At 36.2% G+C, this 21,138-nt stretch overlaps 1 protein-coding gene across 8 annotated transcripts in view; it reads right to left on the bottom strand.

Annotated features, from left to right (window-relative positions):
* Positions 1 to 21,138, bottom strand: part of LOC115224197 (striatin-3) — a 253,651-nt gene that overhangs the window by 50,805 nt on the left and 181,708 nt on the right. For all 8 annotated transcript variants that reach the window (XM_029794954.2, XM_029794955.2, XM_029794956.2 and 5 more), the window contains 5 exons: positions 18,395 to 18,470; positions 14,812 to 14,988; positions 6,434 to 6,565; positions 4,389 to 4,461; positions 255 to 402 (listed from right to left, as the gene is read on the bottom strand). In XM_029794954.2, coding sequence (XP_029650814.1) covers positions 255 to 402; positions 4,389 to 4,461; positions 6,434 to 6,565; positions 14,812 to 14,988; positions 18,395 to 18,470 — 606 coding nt within the window. The remainder of the gene's footprint in view (positions 1 to 254; positions 403 to 4,388; positions 4,462 to 6,433; positions 6,566 to 14,811; positions 14,989 to 18,394; positions 18,471 to 21,138) is intronic.

The raw sequence follows: 21,138 nt of genomic DNA, 5'->3' as shown, positions 1-21,138 counted from the left end.
TATATACACACAAACACACACACACATATATATATATATATACACACACACACACACACATATGCACACATACATATATATATAAATGTAACTTATACACAACAATACATTGCATGTATAAATATTAAACACTAACACACACACATACACGCACACACCCATACATACATACATACATACATACATACATACACAAATAAACAAAATCGTGAGTTGGGAGGTGAATCTTTAGATGAATTATGTATGATATTTACCCCATTCTGTGCCATCTCCTTGGCTGCGAGCTTCACCAGCACCTTCACCGCTCTCAGACACTAAAAAATCAAACTCTGCAAGTGCTTCTTCAGTTTCTGGGTTTGCTAATACATCTTCCATGCCAGCCATGCTCTCATTTCCAATGCTCTGTAGAACATAAGAAAAAAATAAAATATATATATATATATAACTGAGAATGTGTGTCTGTCTGTCTGTGTGTTTCCCTAAAACTTGAGAACTACATAACCAATTTCATTCAAATTTTACACATGCCTTACTTAGGGTCCATGTAGTTTCATGGGAAAAAAAATGTTCAACTTCTTGCCTAGAGCGAGCCCATTGCAATATCATATTTTCTCCACTATTTCAGTATTACGTGTTAAAAGTGAAACAAAAACATTTCTCTATTTTATGTCAGACTAGCATTATGACCTGGCAACGCCGGGTCATAGTGCTAGTGTATATATATATATATATATATATATATATATATATATATATATATATAAATAATAATATATTAAAATAAAAACAACAATAATAATGAATTAAAATAAAAACACTAACAATAATAATGATAAACTAAAATAAAAACAATATCACAAAGTTTAAGATTAGTCAAGAAGTAGTGAATATATATAATTGTATAATCCTACAAATTGCGCAGTTTCAAATAAGTCTGAGATTTCTCCCAGCATTAAGCTAAGGATTTTGGCCCAATACAAGGTATTGGAACAAAAGTTGGCTAAGTCTGATACATTTAAAAAATTGCAAATAGAAACCTACAAAAGCAGATATTATTCCGTCTCAAATTATATTTTTATAGTGTTTCTTTGGAACTATACACCTATTTTGTGTCAGGTGAGATAAAATACAAAAAAAAAAAAAGATCTGCTGCTAGTAATTATATAAGCCAATAATCAGGCCTTTGGCGACTGAACTGGTAACACTGCCCAAGGGTCTCACCCATGCATATGAACAATGATGGACAAAAAAAAAAAAACTATATTTGGTGACAAGCGGGAATTAACTCAATAAGGAGTCAACAGTCATCCATCAAACTACAAAAGGTTTTGAGTTTAGCATTACTGACTCTTTTGGTAACTTCTGCACCTGGTGGTCTCTCAGTCATGCTGGCTTTGCCATTCCTCTGACCAAGTGGGGGCCTGGGTGACAGAAGCCTCTTGATAAGTGTGAGAACCACCTGAGGTGGTTAAAGTCAGTCACAACAAAGATTATCATAATTTCTTCTGCATTATCGGAAATGATAGACATATGCCATTACTTAAACTCTCAAGTTGTTTAAATTCTATTCTAAAATATTTGTTAATCCTATAAAAAAAAGCCACACATTATGTCCCCTTTCTTGGACAGTAGCTCAATTCTGCTGTTTGAAATATTAATATCCTTACATTTAATTTTACAGGGGTTTTTTTTGTGTTTTTTTAAACCATGTATCTCTGTTACCAATAATATGAACATCACATGTGTCAATACATTTATGCTGCATTACAATGATTACTTTTCAAGAAATTGGTTACTAAATCAGGTTTCCTAGGCAATACCAGTTATTCCATTAGAGGGACATGGTATTGTCCGCATGAGTATTTTACCATCCAAGGAAAAGAGTCGCTTCCTTTGAACCCCTGACTAACTTGTTTCTGAAGTAGAAAAATGCACAGATAGAGCTACCAGACCAACAGAGTAGAGAAACCTCTGCTGATTATCAGACCAAACATGTACCCAGTTGATCAGCTATCAGGGACTATATGTGTCCACTCAGCCAGCTCTCATTGCAGATGTGTCATAACTGGACAGGTATCAGGTCACTGATGTAACCATTTGGTATTTATCAGTCCAGTGAAGGTTAAAAACTGAAAATATCCTGGCTATAAAGGAGAACATAAGCTAAAGTGTCCAGAAAATAAAGGAAATACTTGCATTATAATGTAGAATATGTCCAAACTATAAAATAGACTATAACCAGTTGGAAATCAACAAGTGTTTAACTGGCAGCAACACTACAAAAATCAAACCACAATTTGAAAGTGGCTTATTCCTTACTTTTCTGATTATAAATGACAGTTGAACATTTGAAGTGAACATATCTTATTGGTCAATTATTGAGCAAAGGTCCAGTTAGTTGTCAATAACAAGGCTATACAAAACCGGTCAAACTATTGGTCAGCTAGCTATGTGGCTACATAACTTTGTTAGGTATCAAATCATGGAATAAACATAAAAATGACTAGATGATCAAAATATCTAGCTTAGCTATCTGATAAAGTAATGAAAATCTCCAGTTGGCCAACCAGTCTTGTACAGTTATGTCAAACTAACAATTACTGTCAGAGTGCTTATATCAACAAAGATTAGATAGGTTAACTAGATATTTTAGTATGGTCCAATAGATAATGTACTGAACTCCAGTACAAAAAGAGCCAAACTGAATTCCAGTTAGAAAATAAAAAGTTTCCCAGCTCACCTTGTTCTACAATTAGAGTTCTTGTGTATAAATAGGTAAATATTGGACAAATTACTTCTGAGTGTTAGCATGGCCTAATCAATAGCAGATATGGAAATTTGAGTAATGGTTGAAAAGTAGAATTTGGACAACTAGAAAATTAGGTTCAAGCCCAGGTACCAGCAGAGACCGCTGCTTTATTTTTTAACTTTTCCATCCAATTAAATACAATTATAATTTGGTTAAGTCGAATTCAATCCCTTATTACAATTTTTGATGTTTAATAGTTCAATCTGCCAGAGAGAGGGAGATTTATCTTAGATCACTATAACAAGAACCAGTTTTTTTTTTCTTATAGTTGTTGCCTAGCTTGATCCAGCAAAAGCTTTGTATAAAGACATTCCAGTCATGACCATCCTATCTTTTATTTAGAAAGTGTATCTGAAATTGCTTTATCTCACGTGTCCTTTTCTTTTTAATACAGTTGGAGAGAATTTGAAGATTTTGCTGCCATATCTGGAAGGGTGGTTGCTGCCATATCTAAAAGATTGGTTAACATATAGTCAACCTATTCCTAGCAAGCTGCTTGATCTTGTAGACACTGCCTCATCAGCTTGTCGAGTTCCAATGATACACCAAGGGGGTTGGAGTGCTAAATTTAGATTTGGTGAGCCCCCTAATCTATATTATGCATTAAGGCTTCTTGATAAAAAAAAGTTATACCAGATGGTTTTATAAATAAGGAAAACATATTCCTTTTAATTATTTTGAGATGTCTGTAGATTTGTAAGGCCATAAGATATAAAGTGTTTAGCACAGCACTACTGGTGCTTTTGCAATAATGGTAATAAAAAGAAATACTTAAGCAATATTTTATTTATGCTTCTAAATGAAATTGTTATTTATCAATTATTTTTAACCGTCTTCTTAGACATTATAAACTATTCCCCCCCCCCCCACACACACACAGATGATAACATATTCAGTCATATGTGACAGGGAAGAGCTATTTTAAAACAGATGCAGATTGCAAGTATTGTTAGACTTTACCAGTCATACAACACTATTAGTGGAGCTGTTGTGACACCAATAAACCAATTGCAATTAGTGTAACACCACCAAACCAGTTGAAGCAAGTAAGTGTAACACCAGCAAGCCAGTCAGAGTGAGTGTAACACTAGTCAACCAATCAGGGAGAGTATAACCCCAGTAAGCTAGTTGCATGGGTGTAACTTCAGTTAGTCCATTGGCATGACTGTAACACCAGTTAGCCACTTAAAGTAAATGTAACATGAGTTAGACCGTCAATATGAGTTTAACAGCAGTTAGCCAGTAGGTATGAGTGTAACACCAACAAGCAAGTGGGAGTGAGTGGAACTCCAATTAGCCAGTGTGGGTGAGTGTAACACCAGTTAGCTAGTCACTTCAACTAACACCAAAGGTAGAACATCAAAATGTCAATAAATTTTCACAACAGAAGATAATTATAAGACATTATTTCTTCATGTCATACAACATTACTTAAAATCACTTCAAAACTAATTAAAGGAACAAACAATTAAAACAAATGAACAAGATTAACTAGTTTTCAACAAGAGATAATTTTTGCTTGTTTTTTGTTTTGTTTTTTCTTTAAAATTTTTTTCTTCATTCTGAAAATGTATCGGACCTTAAACTTCCTCTGTTTTTCTGCTCTTTCTTCAGATTCATCATCGGCAGAAATGCCATCTTCATTCTCATCACTGGAAGTAAAAGTAAAGAAACAAAAGTTAATGGAAAGATATATAAATAAAAATAATAAATAGATAGTGGAAAGATGGTGGGGAAATTCAGTGAGACAGTGGGAGAGGAAACAGTCCCCTTTTATTGCACACATACGATAGGAACACAGAAGAGGGATAGGATACACCAGTGCAGAGTGTGATGGGAGACACTACTGCACTCTGTTGGTGTATTTTCACTTCCCTTCTCTATTCCTATCACTGTATATACACTCACTTGCTGTCATAACAGTTTCAACATAGAACAAAATCCAAAGAAAATGATAACAGTCTCTGTCAATAAAAATTAATCCAAAGAAGAGATTGGAGAGTTGATTTGATGTGTGTATGGGTTACAGATGTGGTTTTGGATGAAAGTGAGTATATCTATCTACTGTCTATACACACACACACTATATTATTGACCAGCTTGTAGAAAACAATAAAACATTCACTAGTGGTAGGACTCTATACATTTAGTAGAGTATAATTTACTGATAATACTGAAATGACTGGGACTTCAAGTTTTGCCTTAACAGCCTGTTCAAATTGAAATCCCAATCAATTTGGTATCGCGCACATGCGTGTGTGTGTGTGTGTGCTTACACTAAGCTATTTCCAGCTTGGCATACCTCAACACACATACCAGTAAATGTATTGATTTCTGTTTCTTATATATAAGGCTAGAAGTTCAGGCTTAAAATCAGCTCCACTTGACCAAGACAGTGTCTGCTACTGAGGAGATAAAATCATGCTGAAACACTGAGTTCACTGATGTTGTTTGGAGCTCAGTTTGATGTTTTCAAACAAAATGAATATGGAGAGAAATTTTTTCTCCTAGACAAAATCCTACAGCAAATACCTCTCAAATTCTAGTGTGCAGAAACATGATGAAATTAATATACACATCTTTGTTCATATTCATTCATTTTATATCTGCTTTTCTCTGCTAGTATAGGTAAGATAAGTTAGTGAAGTATTGTTTTACTTCCTGATGTTAACCATTACAGGTTTTTCAAGTAAGGAATTGCTCTCTTATTTTAACATAGTTTTGAAGCAATTTTTGTTGACAAAAGAAATGCTTTCAGATGGGAACTGGTATGTGGGAACAGAGAAGAAGCCTATCATCTTATTGTACATGTCATTCCACATATTTCATTAATACCCTTTTAGCAAAAATTGGGAAGAAAAAGTGTCTTTCTTTACAGTCTTCAGTTGATGAAAGTCCCATAGTTTCAATCAACACTGTGTAAGGAACAATAGAATGGAAAACTACTTCACTTGGAAACACTACTGTGTACCAGATTTCCTTCACAAAGGATTGGTAGGTGAATATACAGAAAAAAAAAAATTTTTTCTCCAAAGATGAGGACACTAACCCCAACAAAAATTATAATTCTATTAGTCACTACTTGTTCATTAATTTCTATAAACAGTAATAGTGTAAATGATTGAAATGAAGTGGAATAGTTTAATTAGCATTTTTGATATCCATTCAAAGACAGCAGTACAACAGAGGCAGATCATAAAATATCATATGCAGCTACATATTACACCTTGAAATGAAAGAATACTGTTTGTCTGGTGAGAGAAAATAGTGGTAGATCAGTGGTCCTCAACCATCTTTTGTCGGTGGCCCCCCTCTGATTCCTATTTTATTCGGGTGGATCCTAAAAGCCATTCAATGTTTTAAAAAATTCTATTGATTTTATAATGAAATAGTCATTAACAACTGTGTTAAAAACAATTGTTAAACTATTTTGTGTATTGTACAAGTATAAGCAAATTTGTTGCATATAAATTTTAATATCAAAATCTTATATATAGACCCCCAAGGGTCATGAGGACCTTGGTTGAGAACCACTGGTTTAGATAAGAGCTAGCTAAGCAATTTAGAGAGAGGAGAGAGAGAGAGAGAGAGAGACTCATGTTCATTTGTATTGATGTACAGTACCTTAAATTGTCGTCTTCAATTTCCACAACATTATCTGTAGACAGGAAGTCAAGTGTGGCTAACACAGACACTTCACTTTCTAAAAGTGAATTCTCTACAAGGGAGGCAGATGACCTTACTTTGGATGGTGGCCTGCAGAAAAAAAGAAAAAGAGAAAAAAAAGTAAACATGTGCAACCTTTAACCCTTTTGATACCAACCCACCTGAAACCACCTCTGGCTCTGTAGTACAAATGTCTCGTTTGCAAAAGATCTGAATTAAAATCTTCCACCAAACCTTAGTCACAATTTATGTTCCTAACACTAGCTTAATGATAACCAAGTTATTTTATTAAATTCTTTGTTATATTTAAAATTAATTGAAAAAAAAAAAAAACACAGAGCATCTCTCCAGAAATATGGTGACAAAAGGGTTTAGACATTTATATTAAGCCATACAAATATAGTTTTCTTAATAACCAAAAGTGCATTTCATTGGCAGTTTTTCAGCATGTTATAAAAGTGCAATTTTCAGCAGCCGTTGTAAAAGTGGTCTTCCAGCAGCTTCATAAAAGTGCACATTTTCACTAACTGCATTAAAACTGCAATTTTCTGTACAACCATTGCAAAATATTTTTTTCTTTTTTTCCTTGCAGTTACTATTTAAGCAGACCTTTCAACAGTAATTGTAAAGCACAGTTCTCCAGCAGTTACTTTTATAGAGAACAGATTTTAATAGCAATTTTTTTATCGGTACATTATCGGCTTAATGTTTTGAAACTCCATACCAACTACAGCCGTGTAACCTAAAAGATCTACATACAACAACTGTAACAGCCACCACAGAAGACATATATATAATACTACTACCATGACCACCAACAGTTACATGAAAGACATACAATAAATAAGCTAACAAGAGAGTCATTGCACAGTCACTCAACATGCTAGAAACAGTAGCTAAACTTCCTTTACAGCAAAGGGTACACTAGACAATGTAGCCCTAGATATACAAAAACACAGAAAAGTTACAGCTGAAACATATTTAATCATAAATTTGAGAAAACCATGGTTGACCAGGTCCAAAATAATAAAGTATGGGAAACATTGTTTGAATGTTTCCCAACATTCATATTTTGACTGTATCAAGACCCAATTAGGAGCAGGTCAAACAACACCAACAAGATAGGAGGCTTATCACCAGTCAACAAAAGACTGTTCTCTACGGCAAACAGCCAAAATTTAATCACAAGATGGCTGAGAAAAAATAGTAAAGACAATCCTTTTGTAGTATACTCTTTTACTTGTTTCAGTCATTTGACTGCGGCCATGCTGGAGCACCGCCTTTAGCCGAGCAAATCGACCCCGGGACTTATTCTTTGTAAGCCCAGTACTTATTCTATCGGTCTCTTTTGCCGAACCGCTAAGTGACGGGGACGTAAACACACGGGCATTGGTTGTCAAGCAATGCTAGGGGGACAAACACAGACACACAAACACACACACATATATATATATATATATATATATATACATATATACGACCGGCTTCTTTCAGTTTCCGTCTACCAAATCCACTCACAAGGCATTGGTCGGCCTGGGGCTATAGCAGAAGACACTTGCCCAAGATGCCACGCAGTGGGACTGAACCCAGAACCATGTGGTTGGTTAGCAAGCTACTTACCACACAGCCACTCCTGCGTGTATGATGAAATTTTGATGAGAATAAAGACAGAAATCATGAAATTATTACTCATCTCAGGCTGATTGTCATGAAATTTCATAATTGATTTACTAACATAATGGTATGCAAGTATTTTGAAAATATCTCACAGGGTGACAAACCTGCCCTGCATAACTACAGGCTGCTCTTTGGCAAGGCACAGCACCCATTCAGATACCCTGCCAGGGATATGGTGAAGCCATGGGACTGCAGCATGGTGGATTGTGAAGAGGTAGCAGAAGAGCTCAACTGAGCCAACAGTGATTCTTACATTGATGCTGAGCAGAGGAATCCTAGAAGATCAACAGACAAAATCAGCAAGCTCTGTCAAGAGAGTAATTGCAATGCATCCATAGTGTGTGTGTGTGTGTGTGTGTGTGTGGAGGGGGGGAGCATTCGTGGTTGTGCAATCAGCTAATGAAAGATTCCTTGACTCAAGCTCACAATTCAAATTCGTAATAATAGAATTGGATGGCGACAGTGAGTCACGGGAATCTGCAAAAGCAGTGGGGAAAAAATGTTACTGAGGTCAGCTCAGATCCAGCCAGCAGACCTATATATATCCAAAGACGTTCCAGTAATGGTGATCAGTCTTTTTATTCAAGAAATGTATCCTGGACTGCATTACCTAATAATGTTTACGATGGCATAATGCAGATGGAGGGAAACTTAGCTGTTGTTTCTAGCAGGCTGAAGAGAGGACTCTTTATTAGTTTGAGTAATGTGGCACGTTTTTTTTTTTGTAGCCCTAGGTCAGTCCTGACCAAGCAGAACTAGCATCAAAGACTTTGGCTATGGCCATATCATTTTCAGAGTGTATCTAAAACAATATACTCATCCTTAAGTGTGATTTGATGGTGATTTGACTGACATTTCTAGCAGGTTGAGTGACAAGTTGTTTGCTCACTTATTTACCACTCTTGTTCGCTATTAAATTGTATAAATAGGACTCGTGTCCCCTAGAAAGTTAAGGGAGCGGTGTTAAGTTTTAGGGGTTATACATCACATGTTAAGTTGCTGTGCGCTGGCTCAGAAATTAGGAAGGCAGTGCTATAATAAGGAAGATGTGGTGTTGTATATTTTGGAGACATCACTTTGATATCAAACCATAATACATAATAAAAGGTCAAAGAAAGTTCACCGGACTAAAATGTCTAACTGCTACAGTGTCAAATACAATATAGAGAATTACTAATAATAATAATAGAACAGGGATTAGAGTGTGTTTGTTTGTGTATACACACACACACACACACAAGAGGGTTGTACTAAAAGCAATGCCAAAGTGGGCAATTGCTTCTTTCATTAACTTTATATATATGCACAGGCATGGCTGTGTGGGAAGAAGCTTGCTTCTAGGTTCAGTTCCACTGCATGGCATCTTGGCCAAGTGTCTTCTACTATAGTCTTGGGTCAACAAGGACTGCTGCAATAATTAACTGATTCTCCTGCAGTTTCTTTTACTTAAAGCCAGGAACTTTTCAGCACCCCCTCATATATATATATATATATATATATATAATATATATATATATATATATATATGCACACATACACACACACACACACACACACTCAAGAAGTCCTATCTTCCACAACAGAAGCATCGAAGGAGAGGAGCTTTCTCCGTCCGGGTTGCGGATCCGTGGAACAAGCTACCAGACGAGATGATGAAGATGCCGACGACCGCTTTGTTCAAAGCCTCCCTGGACCTCAAGTGGCCTGAACTCTTTACATGAACACCACCCTGTACTTAACTCCATGTCCCCCTACATGGCCTTGCTATTTGCTTTTGAGCCAAATTAACTAACTAACTAACTAACATTAATGCCAGTCCCTCCTGATGGAGAAGATTGGCCTGCAAGATCCTGCCCTAGTACATTCATGCAGGCACCATGTGATAGTGCTTGTGCCATGTTAAAAGCACCTGGCACACACTGTAAAGTGTTTGGCATTAGGAAGGGCATCAAGCTGTAGAAATCAAACCAAATCTCCTGCTTGCCAGCTCTAGTAAAACAGACGTTAAAGGATGATGATGATGATCATCATATATATATATATATATATATATATATATAAAGATGTTAAAGCAAATATGCATTCCCATCATTTATGTCTAATTTCTCCCACTTACATATCGATGCAAGCAACATACAGTCCCTTTTCTATGCTGTCGTTATTTTGTTAATTATACTATGACATCCCTTCCTATCCCCACTCTCTCATATTTTCCCACCCACCTTGCCATTTTGCCGTTTCTGACTTTTTCTTTTAATCTGTCAACTCTCTTGATCCATTTCCTTTCTGTCAACTTCCTCTCTCCCAGCATCCCTCTTTTTTCCCCTCCACTTCCAGGAATCTGGTCTCCCACCTTCCTTTTCTATTTTGTGATTTGCTTGCTTTAATCACCTCTCCTCCTCCTTCACTTCTCCTCCTCCTGCTAAGCTTTACTTTTGCTTATGACTAACAACCAGCATTTCATCTTTTTCCCTCCTGCGTTGGATTGGTCCCTTTATTTTGTTTCACATTATTTTTAGTTAAAATGACTAAAGTATTTTCTTCTTCTGTTGTCCTAGCTGCTAAGGAATAGTCATATTGTTTTGGGTGTTCTTCATGTTCTCATTGCTTTAACCCTTTCGTTACTGTATTTATTTTGAGATGCTCTGTGTTTCTTCCAATTATTTTAAATATAACAAAGAATTTAAGTAAAATAACTTAGTTATCATTAAGCTAGTGTTAGGAACATAAATTGTGACTAAGATTTGGTGGAAGATTTGAATTCAAAACTTATATGAAAACAAGACATTTATACTAAAGAGCCAGAGCCGGTTTCAGCCGGGTTGGTAACAAAAGGGTTAATATAGTGTAGGCCAAAAGTCATGCACCAAAACATTTGACATTTCATTATGTTATAATTATTATTATCATTATTATTATTATTATTATTATTATTATTACTATTCATTTTGCTCATCACATACAAGTACATGTATATTCATTATTATTTCAATCATTTTATTTAATTTTTGAAATATTGAAGCATGTCTTTGACAATTCTGGAATGTATTGAACTTATTTTGTGCAGGACTTTTGGCCCACCCTGTATGTGTGTATATGTGTATAGATACATACAAAAGCATATCATCATCATTTAACATCTGTTGTCCTTGCTGGGATGGTTGGACTCACACACACCTTTTATTTTTACTTATTTCAATCATTAGACTGCAGTCACTCTAGGGCACTGCCTTGAAGAATTTAAACAAGTGACTAAGAGTTAATGAACCTAGCCGCTGTCGGATACAACTAATAGTGTATTATATACTTGTATGTCCAATACAGTGAGGTCCCCCCACCTTGATTCAATTTTTATGATGAGCAATACTCACATGAATCAATGTACAAATGAATCAATCACCAAGATTTTCAACATGAAGTGATATTAAACATAACAACAACCAGTTTGAGACAGTAAAGAGAAACAGGTCTCTTGGCAGGGATTAGACATATTTTTCACTTCATAGGAGACTGCTGTATCAATCATAAGCAAGCTGTTTGTTGTGTAATCTTTTGTAATCATCAATGCGATTGCCTAGCAACCAATAGCTATATACAGTTTAAGTCTCATGAAAGAATTGTTTCTCATTCTGACTCAAAATTGCTGCTAATAATGGCTAATATTTTTTATGTTAATGCTTTCTGCATTTGTGGAATGGTTCATCTGTCAGAGCCGTTGTTTTTTTCTTTCACTCCTAATCAACCCTAATTAAGCACGGGGATGGATGCTTACAAGTGACCACACAATGATGAAGTAGGAATAAGAATGGGGTTGATGTGCTTTTGTTCCATCAGGTAAACAATGTTAGGAATAATGAAGAGACCACAGGTATTTAGGGAAAGAAATAAACAACAATCAAGAAAAATACATCTTAAACAGATCACCTCTTCCCACATGTATAGAGGGAACATTCCTTGCATAGGGCCAACATTCCCACTTTCAAAAGAGGCAAAGTTACAGAAGCATCAACAATAATATAAAACCAACCCAACCTGGGTCAGGAAAACCTTTCCTTGGGGAAATATATGACACAGTAAATCCACAGGGGTGCACAGAAAAGACAATCCCCTAAAAATATCTGGAGGCAGGATACTGTGACAGAGTTGAACAAGCAGGGATTCGGCTGGACGAGAAAAGACAGCACAAAGTCAAGAACAGCAGAGAAAAGTCATCGATGGTTTATGCTCCATAAGGAGCAAAAAATCCAAATCTCTACAGCAAGCCTAACTGAACAGTTTTCACATACTAATTTAAAAATTGTTGTAGGAAACATTAAAAAAAAAAAAAAGCAGCCATGATCATATCAACAGAACTAGAACATGCATGAACACAAAGACAAAATATATTTGATATATATTTAAAGTACAATTTATGCTACACAATTTCCTAAGTAAAAATGCAATTAGGAAATGAGAGAATCAATAATCAAACAGTAGAAGAGAAAAGAAAAACAGTTCTTTTTCTTTATTAAATGTATGAATTCTTTTTATTGTAAATGTGAAATATAAGCAAAGGTCAGTATTTCTTGTTGATTTGACCTGATAAGAATAACTTTACACTTATAACAAAAATTTTCACATTTTATTTTAAAATTCTCTCTCTCTTTTTCTCTCTCCCTCTTTCACTCATGTGTGTGTGTGAGTAAAATGAGTTATAGTTACTTGTATAACATTGCTTCCAAGATTTCATATCACACTTTAAGACCCTTGCCTCCACAGCAAGTTTACAACTTCAGAACTACCCAGAATTCATCCCTTAAATAATCCTGCTTTTCTAAGGAGGGTGAATATAGAGTGTGTATAACACTTGCTAATGGATTTGAGAAAAACTGTGAAAGACTTACAGAGAATACCTATGTGGTGGCCCAGCATGGCCGCAGCCATCGGGCTGAAACATTTTTAAGGATTTAAGATTTGATGCAATCAGCAAGTACATTCATTTAGGTCAAGAGATAGAGTTATTTCTGAATCTCTGTTTCAATATGTCCAGAAATTAAGGGATGGAAACATAGAAAACCTTCCCACATCATGCAATATTGTGGATGGAGTACCCAACTAATGAAGCAAAAAGATGAACTTTGGGTTCATCTGAGAAATTCATTATTCTGACTTAATTATTAAGATTATGTTTTTTATTGTCATATATTAAAATTCTGTTAATAAATTGCCAAAAGCCAGCAAGATAATCTTTTTTATCATAGGTTATTTGGTTGCAGTTACCATTCCTCGCTTTAAAGTAGTTATCTGCTACCCAGTTATGAAGACTTATCTCCTACCAGCATTCACAAGAGAATGTTGCAGCCTTTCATAAAACCATTATTGACAAATGAAAATTTATCTAATCAGTGTTCCTCATTAGCCTATATCAAGTCCCCTCTTCTCTTTGTTCCCTGTGTGTATATCCAGATTGTGCCGGTCTCTGTGCATAAACATGTGCACATCTACCCTCATTTCCACACACACACACACATTACACTCTAACCACACAGATACAATATTATGTTTAAATTAATACCACCACACAGTCAACCATTACACTAGTTCAATAATAGTAGTAATAGTACAAGAAGCAATTACTAAATTACATTAGGTCAAAGGTCAACAATAAAATATTCTTGCTGAATTGCGGTTTTGTTACTCACACACCTTTCCACAAGCACAGATTCAAAACAAACATGTATACGCATACATACAAACATACAGACACACACACAAAGTAAGTAAAAGAACTGTCATGCATTTCAATGATGAGTATACAGTTGTTTGATCAATTGAACAACCAATATGGGCATCTCTTGCAGTAATGTTCGTCCTTTGGGTTCAAAGATGACCATTGACATCATTTGGTGGAATTGCTGCTATGAGACCAGAGGTGGCTGGTGAGGCCAATCCGGGCAAGAAAGCCCCTCTTACAGGTGGGGCAGAAGTGGGTAGGGGCTGTGCTATTGGTGCAGGTGGCTCTGGCTTTCCGCATCTGGCGTTTCTGTTCTGCTGACTGAATCCGTCTCTCCTCGGCTGTAGTGTCTTGGTGAACCTTCATATGCTGTCTCAGTCAGTCTCCCGATGCACATTATTTTCTACACTCCTTGCAAGTAGAGATGCTGTATAATGCAAAGTTAACCACTTCCCTGTGTATGTAGCTTCTCTGATAATGTCTAATACCTGCCAGACATATCCACACCTGTTGCATGTTAAAGTGGGGTAGGCATCAGTATATCCGGGCAAATTTACATCAAGATTCTTACAGACATCTTTCATGAGTTATTCATACTCTATAAAATTTTGTTCCAATTTCTTCATCCCATTATTCATTGCTTTCTTCTATGATCTAAGCAGTGGTTCCCAAAGTAGGCCTCAGTGGAGGCAGTGAAAAGATCTGTGGGGGTGGGGTTGAAGTAGGGCAATAATTAGGTAAAGTTTTATTTGTGAAATACAGTTGTTTGTTTGTAGTGGTAGTCGTGGTGCATGAAGGAGGGGTGGGGCTAGGAATGCAGCCTATCTGCCATGGGGCAGCAGCCTGAAAAGATTTGGGAATCACTGATCTTAAGGTAAGGTTTTCTCATCTATTTCCCATACACACCTGGACAGACAGACTGGCAATATCATGCGCCGATGCTTACCTTTTTGTCTGGGGTTCTTCATCAACAGGTCTTGGTTTACTTGGTTGTTCTCCATTGATCAGTGCTGCTTGGGTACAATCAGTTTCGGAGTTGTGAGGTTGAAGTCCCAGTAAGGAGCGCACCTTTGCTGACCTGACGTCAATTATGGTATCGGTGTAACCAATCTCATGTAAGTATCTGAAATAGTGGAGAAAAGAGAGAGAGCGTCAAACATAATCACAAATATCATCATCAGAGGAAAAAGACAAGCTTGTGGACTGAGTACTAGAGAAGAGTTGAAGATACTCTTTACCAACACAGGACACTCGTTAAATAAACAAAACAAATTACCGGTTTCCTGTGAACATAGAATGAAATAGACATTTCAGTACCATGGTATTAGTGATAACCTAAAATATGAATATATGATAATTAATCACTACCCTGAAGTTTAGTGAAATAATTTTCTCTTTGTTAGTATACACTGTCTAAACAGTACATTATAGCTTACTAAACACCCCACTTCTTGCACTCATTCTCTTCAAAATCCCTCTTCTATCATCCTACACCACAACAAATAATAACTTATGTATCCCTGAGTTACACTAATAACGAAGGTAATATCATGGACATTATTGGTACTACTATTGACTTTGCCACACTTTAATAACACCTAAACACTAATTTCCTCCTGTTACTGGTATATTTGCCAGATAAAATTTCATTTATTCCATACATACCCTTGCTTTTATCATCACGGTTGAACTCACAAAATCTTATACTGCTCAGAGTTTATATCCATGGGACAATCTATGGTTACATGTGTATAATTTTAGATTACATCTTGTTTGTAATGGTGGACTTTCATGTCGTAAAATATGGTTGAGGGTTCCATAACTTCTTGGTGAACAACCTGTACAGATGATTAGCTTATGCTGATCAAATGTGTGTGCTGTACATGCCACATGTTGAAGTGATAGAACAGAGCAACATGAAATAAAGTGTTCTGCTCAAGAACAAAACACACTGACCAGTCCAGTAATCAAAACCATGACCTTGCAATCATGAGCGCAGTACCTTAATCGCGAGGCCACACACCTACATAATAGACATAGAAACATGCCAAATTTATTTATTTCTCTATAAATGAAAAAAATGACAAACAGCCTAAATCGATTTTCAACCCTCATTCAGGTCTCACCAGAGGTGTCTACATCACTTAACCAATTCCAGAGAAACCAAGTAGCCAATCCATTTATATACACATCAAATCTATTAAGTAGCTCCAGAGAACTTGGAAGCTAACACATGACCTCATTCTAACTTGCAAAAGTATTATACTAGCAGCAGGCAATAGGTCTGCCTGTAACTACCTATATTCTATGCATGGGTGTGTGTAAATGAGACGCTACCAGTATGAAGTGCCTGCATTTATGTATATGTATAGATGTGTGTGTGTGTGTGTGTGTGTGTGTGTGTGTGTGTCTATACATATATGAATACACACACATATGTTTATGTTTGTTTACATGAATATATGTATGTATATTTACAAGACTGTGTATATGCACTCTGTCAGGAACTTTAAACATGAGTGTGATTTATACATGCCTTTTAAAATGATAAAAGTCAGCTACTGTTAAAAGGTAGCAACTACATTAATATGCAAACTGCCAGCCTGTCAAGATCTTTCTGCCCAGAACACCATAAATCTATCGTGATCAAGAAGTTAATTTTACAACCCAAATATGACTTACCTCAAGCTTAATTATCTCCTTTACCTTATCCCAACTCATTATCTATAACTCTTATATGTGTCCTTATACTTTGTTCATAAACTACATTCCACTTCTGTAGTTGTTGCCATGGACACCCCCATTACTAACAATCTAACTTTGTGCTCTTTCACCTCTACTTTTTCATTTCTTTATATGTATTGTTTTTATTTTGTATGTTTTCATTTGTCTTGCTCATTTTTACATTTTGGCGTTTTGCTGAGATTTTTTCTTTGAGAACACATTCTTTGTGGTAATGGCGATTTGACATCTATGCTAAGCAAATAGGGTGTCCACTTTAGTGGTCATTCCTCTAAATTTTGTATGTAACGCAATTTTTAATCTTCGGATTTTTAAATATTCTAAGCCACTGGTTTTAATTGATTAGCATCAATTTCTACCCTTATTATTTAATTTTATATATATATATTCATTGATTAAACCTCGCTAAGTTAAATATTTAAATCACCTGAAGAATGACTGTAACTCGAATTGGACAGCCATGAAACGATCGTAGTGTTATACCAATTATCTTTTTTTAATAATTTTGATATATATTTAAAATAATATAAATTAATTAATCTTATGTATTGGCTTAAGTTTTTCATTGTATGATTTGCCTAATAGTGGTCTTATCTCTAATTTAATTTAATATAATATAATATATATATATATATATATATATATATATTATTCTTAAATAAGAATGTTGTTCATGCTGACTAAGAAGTTTTGGCACTCCAATGATGGCTTAACTGGCCAAAACTTTGAAGTCACTGTCAACAGAATAATAAATTTGTACTCTACAAAAGTATAGAGTAATCCATCAGATTAACATGAAATTGTTTTTATCATAACTGAACATTGAGGCAGTGAGCTGGCAGAATTGCTGACATGCTGAGCAAACACTTGGTGGCATTTCATCTGTCTTTATGTTTGAAGTTCATATTTCACAGAGATCTGTTTTCCCTTACATCCTTTCAACTTAACTCTTTCCTGAAATTGCTGGCCTTGAGCCAAAATTTGAAACAATTATTATTATTATTATTATTATTATCATTATTATTAAGGCAGTGAGCTGACAGATTCATTAGCACTTCAACTAAAATTCTTGGTATCATTTTTTCTGACTCAGCATGTTCCATGTTCAAATTCTGCTACGGTCGGCAGCTTTACTTTTCATTCCTTCAAGATAGATAAAAATCAAGTACTAGTCAAATGCTGGAGTTGATGTAATCAACTACCCCAGCTTCCTAATACTGCTAACTTTGAGACATCATCATTATCATTTAATGTTCACTTTCCATGCTGGCATGGAATGGACAATTTGACACGGAGCTGTCCAGACCCTGTCTATTGTGGCATGGTTTCTAAGGCTGGATGCCCGTGCCAGTCACTTAACAGAGTGTGCTGGGTGCTTTTTATATGTTATTATTGAAGGAACAAAGCTCAGGTTTGGTCTTATTCCTGATAGGATTTATGAGGGTAGCAGGTTATTACTTGTGACCTAAGATATCCACATGTTTTCGGCAGTCTTTTAAGTGTTTAGAACTCTCCTGATAATCCTTGCTGCCCCTAAGAGGCAAACTTTTTGTAGGAGCGCTCTACTGGGCATTCTATTTCAATCTCTTATTTCTTAACAGGATTAGCTTTATATAGAAGAAGTACTGCAGGACTTCAAGAGTTACATATCGAGACAAGCAAGAGCAAGAGCAAGATGGCGAGAAGCTATTTCAATTGTTTGTTGTAGTAGTAGTAATATTAGTAGTAATTGGAGGCGGTACAAAGAGGAGAGAGATATATAGGAGGTTGTACAGGGTTGTACTTACTGTCGTAGAAGTTGTCTGCCTTGTCGCCAAGCTGTGTTATTGGAAGTGAGAGATTCACCGTCACCTAACTGATCATCTGAAAATACAGAAAAAAAGCAAAAATGAAAACAGAAGTCCTCACTAAATGAGTTCAATAGGTAAGTGTGGATCAAAAGCAGTATACTGTTTGGCACAACAAAGGTGTGTTTGAATACAGTTGTTGATCTCATGTGTGTCACACACAATATATGATTCATACATGAATGTTTGGATTTATAAATAAGAAGAAAAGTATGCAGGCATGGATGTGTGGTAAGAAGCTTGCTTCCCAACCAATAGTTCCGGTTTCAGTCTGTGTGGTATCTTGGGTAGGTGTCTTCTATTATATATTTCTTTACTACCCACAAGGGGCTAAACACAGAGGGGACAAACAAGGACAGACAAACGGGTTAAGTCGATTACATCGATCCCAGTGCATAACTGGTACTTAATTTATCAACCCCGAAAGGATGAAAGGCAAAGTCGACCTCGGCGGAATTTGAACTCAGAACGTAGCGGCAGACGAAATAAAGCTACGCATTTCGCCCGGCGTACTAACGTTTCTGCCAGCTCACTGCCTTCTATTATAGCCTTCAGTTGACCAAAGCCTTGTGAGTGGATTTGGTAGACAGAAACTGAAAGAAGCTAATCATATGTGTGTGTGTGTGTGTGTGTGTGTATCTGTGTTTGTCCCCCCTACCACCATTTGACAACCAGTGGTGGTTTGTTTACATCCCCGTAACTTAGTTGTTCAGTAAAAGAGACCAACAGAATAAGTACCAGGCTTTTAAAAAATAAGTACTGGGGTCAAGTCATTTGGCTAAAATCTTCAAGGCGTGTGACCCAATGGAATATTAAACTAGTTGTTTTGTTGTACAAGGAGTAAATGCAACACAACGGAATATTTTGTAAGAGATGTGACAAAAGTCATACAATTACTAAACAATGTGTAACAAGATGCACAATGACAAGCAGCAAATGTTTTGATAATAACTAGAATGATATATGAGATGCAAGGAACAGATGTACAACTGGCATTGATCATGTGACGATGGTCACTCCCGTCCAGTTTGAAGGAGAGGATTTATAAAAAAAAAAAAATTGAGAAAAAGACAAAAATGTGAGACAAAGGAAAAAAAACAACTTTAAAAGAATAAAAGATGCTGCATTTATTTGCAATGGATGCATGGATATAATTTGAGTCCGGGTATGGATTTTGCTATGAAGTCCCAATGGGGACGATGATGATTTAGATTTTGCCTGGGATTGGGAAAATGTGTCTGTTGATTGCAGGATATATTCCTTTTATTGTTCTGTTTCTTCACCTCAAGTTGTTCTGATGCATCGTGACACATTTTACGCCATGCAGACCAATCTAGGCCAGTGCTTTTCAAACTTTTTGCTGGAGCGGAACCCCAAGGAAACATTCCACTGGCTCGAGGAATCCCTGTGCAATGATTTAATAGTCTTATGCACACATATCTGCACAGGAGAATTAAAAATTACTGCCGATTTTAGCAGTTTTGTAACTTCTTGCGGAACCCCTAGAATGTACTGGCGGAACCCTGGTTGAAAACCACTGATCTAGGCAATGACATTCCAAGATGTCAAATTAAGCTGTAGAGACTTTAGTGATTGTTTTAACTTATCCTTATATCTAAGGACAGACCTTCCTTTACCATGGAATCCCTCTACTTGTTGGTCACACAAAATAATTTTTGGAATGCAGCAATCATCTTTCCTTCCAACATATCCTACTCATCTGCACCGAGTTCTTCACAACAGCATACTTTTGCATGTGACAATACATCATATACAATAATCAATGGACAATGCAGCAGATACAAACTGTGAACGGACATGTGACAATAGTAACGGATGCACAACAGGCAATGGATATACAACAATACAAAAGATGCACAACAGGCAATAGATATGCGACAATTCAACAGTTGCACAACTGGCAATGGACATAAGGCAATACAACAGCTGTACAACAGTATAACAGCAATACTGATTGACATATTATGCTAATGCGATGATACCACTATGTGTGTAATGCATACAACAGCTGTTTTATAATTAGACAACAAAGAATCCTCTCAAGTAAACAAGGAAGTGTTTATGGAGTTGCTTAACTCGCTAGAAATAACAGTCAACTCCCCCACAAGCTTAATTCACTCTGCGGTCTTAAAATAGGTTGATCAGCAGCCAACACACACAAACACATGGAGAGAGAGCGAGAGAGTGGGGGGGGGAGTGCCGCTGAAGGGACGCAAGCACTATGGAAACTAGAGTGGACTATTTCCTGTAGAGGAGAAGGGAGTGGGGAAACAAGGGACAGACAAACAACCGCACATAAACACACTCACAAATATACCAGCAGGAAGTTATTCAGAAATAGTTTAGCTTGCAATTACAAAAAAAAAATGTAAATAAATCAAGAGAGAAAAAGAAAAGAAAAGCAAGAGAGCCAAGGAGAATGGAGGTTAGTGTGCATGTGTGCATCCATATGTGTGTGTGTACGTGTACATATGCATGAATGAGTGTGTGTGAATGCAAAATGACTTCATAAACAAACAACACCATAAATGTAGGGAAGGAATCACAGCTCAAGTGCTCTCGTTGTGATTCTTGTCAGAAATTCTCGGCTAATTGTGTCAGCAGTATTATTTAGTCCTTTTAAAATGTTTACTAGTTTCACAAACAACAATCCTAGATTCCGA

The sequence above is a fragment of the Octopus sinensis genome, linkage group LG25, assembly GCF_006345805.1.
Source record: "Octopus sinensis linkage group LG25, ASM634580v1, whole genome shotgun sequence".
NCBI lineage: Eukaryota > Metazoa > Mollusca > Cephalopoda > Octopoda > Octopodidae > Octopus > Octopus sinensis.
The sequence above is the reverse complement of the archived record's forward strand: the minus strand, read 5'-3'. Positions and strand labels throughout refer to the sequence as shown.